The following is a 7,500-nucleotide window of genomic DNA, read 5'->3' on the forward strand; positions in this document are numbered from 1 at the left end:
TGGGGAAGGTGCAGGGTGGGGGGGGGGGGGGGGGGGCAGGAGAGGTTGTATGGTGGGGAGACCATTCGGCCCCTCTAGTTTGCTCCCGGCCCCCGGAACGGGCGCCCTGCCTCGCCCCTGCCCACCTCCACTGGCACGTCCCGTAGATTCCGCGCCCTCGGACGAGGGAGCCCCTCCTCGCCCTCCATCCAAACTGACCGCCTGCCTCAAGGGGCCCCCTGAGATCGCTACTCTCCTGCTGAGAGGGGGCTGGATGTGGGGTTGGGGGGGGGGGGGGGAAGAAAGAGCCTCTCATCTGAGGGTGGGGGGGGGCGCCATTGTGGGGAGGTGTCAATCGCCCCTCGGGACGGCGGTGGACCCGCCCTCAAGTCGTCCGCAGTCCCCTTGCGATGCAGGTGCACCCTTGCCGCTGTCAGGGAATTCCTGGGTTAGCCTGTCGGTCGGGAAAGGAGGTGGGATAGAGTGGGATCCTGCTGTGCATTATGACGGGTGTTCTCCCTCTGCTCCTGGCCCGCAGGCACACTGGAGGACGCCAGGGCGAGATCGGAAGAAGAGGAGAGGCGGGGAGAGACGGCCTCGAGCCCGGCCTCTCACCCGACACCAGCTCCCGGTGCCGCAGGAGGACAGATGATGGAGGAGAGGGGCAGCCGGCGGCCCTCGGCGTCCGGCCGGCGGGACCGGCACCAGTGCGGGGTGTGCGGCAAGGGGTTCCTGCACCCGTCCTCGGTAAAGACGCACCAGAGGATTCACACCGGCGAGAGGCCATTTCTATGCACCGTATGCGGTAAAGGTTTCAAGCACCTGTCGGAGGTGACGGTCCACGAGCGCATCCACACGGGGGAGAGGCCGTTCACCTGCGCCGTGTGCGGCAAGAGGTTCGTCAACTCCTCAAACCTGCTAACCCACCGCCGGATCCACACGGGGGAGCGCCCCTACAAGTGCGGCCTCTGCGCCAAGGACTTCACCCAGTCGGGCGAGTTGAAGAAACACCAGCGGGTCCACACCGGGGAGAGGCCGTACAAGTGCGTGGTGTGCGGCAAAGGATTTACCCGCTCGCCCCACGTCAAGCGGCACCAGAGGGTCCACACGCGGCAGCTCGGACCCGCCGTCCCAGATTGACCCGCTCTGGGGGAATCGTCGCTCGTCCGTGACTCCCGCCGGGGCCGGGGACGCGAAGGTTCGGGGGACATCCCCACGCCCTCCTGCGGAGAGGGACAGTGTGTAAACCGTGCGTCGCCCCCCCCCTCTCTGTGTCTCCCCCACCCCCCCCCCCCCCCCCCCCCCCCCCGAGCTCTCGGCCGTTCAGTGTTTGTTGTGATTTCTGCTTCAGGTACCCCCCCCCCCCCCCCCTCACCTTACCCCCCACACACTCCCCCCGGGACACTGCAGGCAATAAACAGCAGCTCAATGTGAGAGTGGTCCCGTCATTGGAAATCACCGCGCTTCACACTCACTGACACACTCACACACACTCTCACACACTCTCTCTCTCTCACACTCTCTCCCACACTCTCACACACACTCTCTCTCACACACTCTCTCTCACACACTCTCTCTCACACTCTCTCTCACACACTCTCTCACACTCTCTCCCACACTCTCTCTCTCTCACACTCTCTCACACACACACACTCTCACACTCTCTCACACACACTCTCTCTCACACTCTCTCTCACACTCTCACACACACACTCTCACACACTCTCTCACACTCTCTCACACTCTCTCACACACACACTCACACACTCTCTCACACACTCACACACTCTCTCTCTCACACACTCTCTCTCACACTCTCTCACACACACACTCTCACACACTCTCTCACACTCTCACACTCTCTCACACACACTCTCACACACACACTCACACGCTCTCTCACACACTCACACACTCTCTCTCACACACACTCACACTCACTGACACACACACACTCTCTCACACTCTCTCACACTCTCTCACACACTCTCACACACACACTCTCACACTCTCTCACACACACTCTCACACACACTCACACGCTCTCTCACACACTCACACACTCTCTCTCACACACACTCACACTCACTGACACACACACACACTCACACACTCTCTCACACTCTCTCTCTCACACTCTCTCTCACACACACACACACACTCTCACACACTCTCTCACAAACTCACTCACACACACACACACTTTCTCACACTCTCACACACTCACACACACACACACTTTCTCACACTCACACACACACACACACGCTCTCACACATGCTCTCACTCACACTCTCTCACACACTCTCACACTCTCTCACACACATACTCTCTCACACACACACACTCACACACACTCTCTCTCATACACACACACACTCACACACACTCTCACACACACACACACTTTCACACACACACACACTCACACTCACTGACACACACACACACTCTCTCACACTCTCTCACACACTCTCTCACACACTCTCTCTCTCACACACACACTCTCACACTCTCTCTCACACACTCTCTCTCACACTCTCACACACTCACACACACACACTTTCTCACACTCTCACACTCTCACACACACTCACACACGCTCTCACACACACTCTCGCACACTCTCACACACGCTCTCACACATGCTCTCACACACACTCTCTCACACACTCTCACACTCTCACACACTCTCTCACACTCACACTCTCTATCATACACACTCACACTCTCTCTCATACACACACACTCACACTCTCTCACACTCTCTCACACTCTCACACACACTCACACACACTTTCACACACACACATACACTCACACACACTTTCACACACACTCACACACTCTCACACACACTCTCACGCTCACTCTCACACTTTCTCACACACTCTCTTTCACACTCACTCTCTCACACTTTCTCTCACACACACTCTCTCACTCACACTCTCTCACACTCAAAGAACAAAGGAAAGTACAGCACAGAAACAGGCCCTTCGGCCCTCCAAGCCTGTGCCGACCATGCTGCCCGTCTAAACTAAAATCTTCTACACTTCCCGGGGTCCGTATCCTTCTATTCCCATCCTATTCATGTGTTTGTCAAGATGCTACTTAAATGTCACTATCGTCCCTGCTTCCACCACCTCCTCCGGCTGCGAGTTCCAGGCACCCACTACCCTCTGTGTAAAAAACTTGCCTCGTACATCTCCTCTAAACCTTGCCCCTCGCACCTTAAACCTATGCCCCCCCTAGTTATTGACCCCTCTACCCTGGGGAGAAGCCTCTGACTATCCACTCTGTCTATGCCCCTCATAATTGTGTAGACCTCTATCAGGTCGCCCCTCAACCTCCGTCATTCCAGTGAGAATAAACCGAGTTTATTCAACCTCTCCTCATAGCTAATGCCCTCCATACCAGGCAACATCCTGGTAAACCCATTCTGCACCCTCTCTAAAGCCTCCACATCCTTCTGGTAGTGTGGCGACCAGAATTGAACGCTATACTCCAAGTGTGGCCTAACTAAGGCTCTATACAGCTGCAACATGACTTGCCAATTCTTATACTCAATGCCCCGGCCAATGAAGGCAAGCATGCCGTCTGCCTTCTTGACTACCTTCTCCACCTGTGTTGCCCCTTTCAGTGACCTGTCGACCTGTACACCTAGATCTCTCTGTCTATCAATACTCTTGAGGGTTCTACCATTCGCTTGTTCAAGAAGGGGAGTAGAGACAACCCCGGTAACTATAGACCAGTGAGCCTTACTTCAGTTGTGGGCAAAGTCTTGGAAAGGTTTATAAGAGATTGGATGTATAATCATCTGGAAAGGAATAATTTGATTAGAGATAGTCAACACGGTTTTGTGAAGGGTAGGTCGTGCCTCACAAACCTTATTGAGTTCTTTGAGAAGGTGACCAAACAGGTGGATGAGGGTAAAGCAGTTGATGTGGTGTAGATGGATTTCAGTAAAGCGTTTGATAAGGTTCCCCACGGTAGGCAATTGCAGAAAATACGGAGGCATGGGATTCAGGGTGATTTAGCAGTTTGGATCAGAAATTGGCTAGCTGATAGAAGACAAAGGGTGGTGGTTGATGGGAAATGTTCAGACTGGAGTCCAGTTACTAGTGGTGTACCACAAGGATCTGTTTTGGGGCCACTGCTGTTTGTCATTTTTATAAATGACCTGGAGGAGGGCGTAGAAGGATGGGTGAGTAAATTTGCAGATGACACTAAAGTCGGTGAAGTTGTGGACAGTGCAGAAGGATGTTGCAAGTTACAGAGGGGCATAGATAAGCAGCAGAGCTGGGCTGACAGGTGGCAAATGGAGTTTAATGCAGAAAAGTGCAGCACGGCAGCACGGTAGCATGGTGGTTAGCACAAACACTTCACAGCTCCAGGGTCCCAGGTTCGATTCCCGGCTGGGTCACTGTCTGTGCGGAGTCTGCACGTTCTCCCCGTGTGTGCGTGGGTTTCCTCCGGGTGCTCCGGTTTCCTCCCACAGTCCAAAGATGTGCAGGTTAGGTGGATTGGACATGATAAATTGCCCTCAGGGTCCAAATTGCCCTTAGTGTTGGGTGGGGTTCTTGGGTTATGGGGAGGAGGTGTGGGCTTGGGTAGGGTGCTCTTTCCAAGAGCCGGTGCAGACTCGATGGGCCGAATGGCCTCCTTCTGCACTGTAAATTCTACGGTAATCTATGAAGTGTGAGGTGATTCATTTTGGAAGGAATAACAGGAAGGCAGAGTACTGGGCTAATGGTAAGATTCTTGGCAGTGTGGACGAGCAGAGAGATCTCGGTGTCCGTGTACATAGATCCCTGAAAGTTGCCACCCAGGTTGAGAGGGTTGTTAAGAAGGCGTACAGAGGGCAGCACGGTGGCCTAGTGGTTAGCACAACCGCCTCACGGCGCTGAGGTCCCAGGTTCGATCCCGGCTCTGGGTCACTGTCTGTGTGGAGTTTGCACATTCTCCCCGTGTCTGTGTGGGTTTCGCCCCCACAACCCAAAAATGTGCAGAGTAGGTGGATTGGCCATGCTAAATTTTTGCCCCTTAATTGGAAAAACTAATTGGGTAATCTAAATTTAAGAAGGCGTACAGTGTGTTAGCTTTTATTGATAGAGGAATTGAGTTTCGGAGCCATGAGGTCATGTTGCAGTTGTACAAAACTCTGGTGCGGCTGCATTTGGAGTATTGCGTACAGTTCTGGCCGCCACATTATAGGAAGGATGTGGAAGCATTGGAAAGGGTACAGAGGAGATTTACCAGGATGTTGCCTGGTATGGAGGGAAGATCATATGAGGAAAGGCTGAAGGACTTGAGGCTGTTTTCGTTAGAGAGAAGAAGGTTAAGAGGGGACTTAATTGATGCATACAAGATGATCAGAGGATTAGATAGGGTGGACTGTGAGAGCCTTTTTCCTCGGATGGTGATGTCTAGCACGAGGGGATATAGCTTTAAATTGAGGGGAGATAGATATAGGACAGATGTCAGAGGTAGGCTCCTTACTCAGAGAGTAGTAAGGGCGTGGAATGCCCTGCCTGCAACAGTAGTGGACTCGCCAACACTAAACGCATTCAAATGGTCATTGGATAGGCATATGGACGATAAGGGAATAGTGTAGATAGGCTTCAGATGGTTTCACAGGTCGGTGCAACATCGAGGGCCGAAGGGCCTGTACTGTGCTGTAATGTTCTATGTATATTCCCTACCTTCCAAAATGCATTACCTCACATTTGTCCGGATTAAACTCCATCTGCCATCTCTCCGCCCAAGTCTCCAAACGATTTAAATCCTGCTGTATCCTCTGACAGTCCTCATCGCTATCCGCAATTCCACCAACCTTTGTGTCGTCTGCAAACTTACTAATCAGACCAGTTACATTTTCCTTCAAATCATTGATATATACTACAAACAGCAAAGGTCCCAGCACTGATCCCTGCGGAACACCACTAGTCACAGCCCTCCAATTAGAAAAGCACCCTTCCATTGCTACTCTCTGCCTTCTATGACCGAGCCAGTTCTGTATCCACCTTGCCAGCTCACTCCTGATCCCATGTGACTTCACCTTTTGTACCAGTCTGTTATGAGGGACCTTGTCAAAGGCCTTACTGAAGTCCATATAGACAACATCCACTGCCCTACCTGCATCAATCATCTGTGTGACCTCTTCGAAAAACTCTATCAAGTTCGTAAAAACTCAAGAGAGTGGTGGTGGATGGCAAATATTCAGCCTGGAGCCCAGTTACCAGTGGCATACCGCAATGATCAGTTCTGGGTCTTCTGCTGTTTGTGATTTTCATTAATGACTTGGATGAGGGAGTTGAAGGGTGGGTCAGTAAATTTGCAGACGATACGAAGATTGGTGGAGTTGTGGATAGTGAGGAGGGCTGTTGTCGGCTTCAAAGAGACATAGATAGGATGCAGAGCTGGGCTGAGAAGTGGCAGATGGAGTTTAACCCTGAAAAGTGTGAAGTTGTCCATTTTGGAAGGACAAATCTGAATGGGGAATACAGGGTTAACGGTAGGGTTCTTGGCAATGTGGAGGAGCAGAGAGATCTTGGGGTCTATGTTCATAGATCTTTGAAAGTTGCCACTCAAGTGGATAGAGCTGTGAAGAAGGCCTATGGTGTGATAGCGTTCATTAGCAGAGGGATTGAATTTAAGAGCCGTGAGGTGATGATGCAGCTGTACAAAACCTTGGTCAGGCCACATTTGGAGTACCGTGTGCCAGTTCTGGTCGCCTCATTTTAGGAAGGATGGGGAAGCTTTGGAAAAGGTACAAAGGAGATTTACCAGGATGTTGCCTGGAATGGAGAGTAGGTCTTACGAGGAAAGGTTGAGGGTGCTAGGCCTTTTCTCATTAGAACGGAGAAGGATGAGGGGCGACTTGATAGAGGTTTATAAGATGATCAGGGAAATAGATAGAGTAGACAGTCAGAGACTTTTTCCCCGGGTGGAACAAACCATTACAAAGGGACATAAATTTAAGGTGAATGGTGGAAGATATAGGGGGGATGTCAGAGGTAGGTTCTTTACCCAGAGAGTAGTGGGGGCATGGAATGCACTACCTGTGGAAGTAGTTGAGTCGGAAACGTTAGGGACCTTCAAGCGGCTATTGGATAGGTACATGGATTATGGTAGAATAGTGGGATGTGGATTAATTTGTTCTTAATCTAGGACAAAGGTATGGCAGAACCTCGTGGGCCGAAGGGCCTGTTCTGTGCTGTATTTTTCTATGTTCTATCAAGTTAGTGAAAACTCTATCAAGTTAGTGAAAACTCTATCAAGTTAGTGAAAACTCTATCAAGTTAGTGAAAACTCTATCATGTTAGTTATTGATAATTAGAGATTAAAAACTTAAACTGAAGAGAGTTTAACTGACTCTTAAACAGAAAGATTCGTCAGAAATACCCAAGACGAGGAAGGGAATGCAGGGATTATTCTGGGAACGTCACTAAACACTGCCTGGGACACAGGAAAAGTGAAAATGTGGAATGGATTTTAGCAACATTGATTACCATGTGACAA

The 7,500-nt window shown here is 51.3% G+C and overlaps 1 protein-coding gene across 1 annotated transcript in view; it reads left to right on the top strand.

Moving 5' to 3' along the window:
• LOC119960789 (zinc finger protein 665-like) overlaps positions 1 to 1,253 on the top strand; it is a 136,351-nt gene extending 135,098 nt beyond the window's left edge. The window contains exon 8 of the mRNA XM_038788396.1: positions 518 to 1,253. Within this exon, the coding sequence (XP_038644324.1) occupies positions 518 to 1,119 (602 nt within the window). The 3' untranslated portion in view covers positions 1,120 to 1,253. The remainder of the gene's footprint in view (positions 1 to 517) is intronic.
• The last annotated feature ends 6,247 nt before the right edge of the window (positions 1,254 to 7,500 follow it).

The sequence above is a fragment of the Scyliorhinus canicula genome, unplaced genomic scaffold (assembly GCF_902713615.1).
Source record: "Scyliorhinus canicula unplaced genomic scaffold, sScyCan1.1, whole genome shotgun sequence".
Lineage (NCBI taxonomy): Eukaryota > Metazoa > Chordata > Chondrichthyes > Carcharhiniformes > Scyliorhinidae > Scyliorhinus > Scyliorhinus canicula.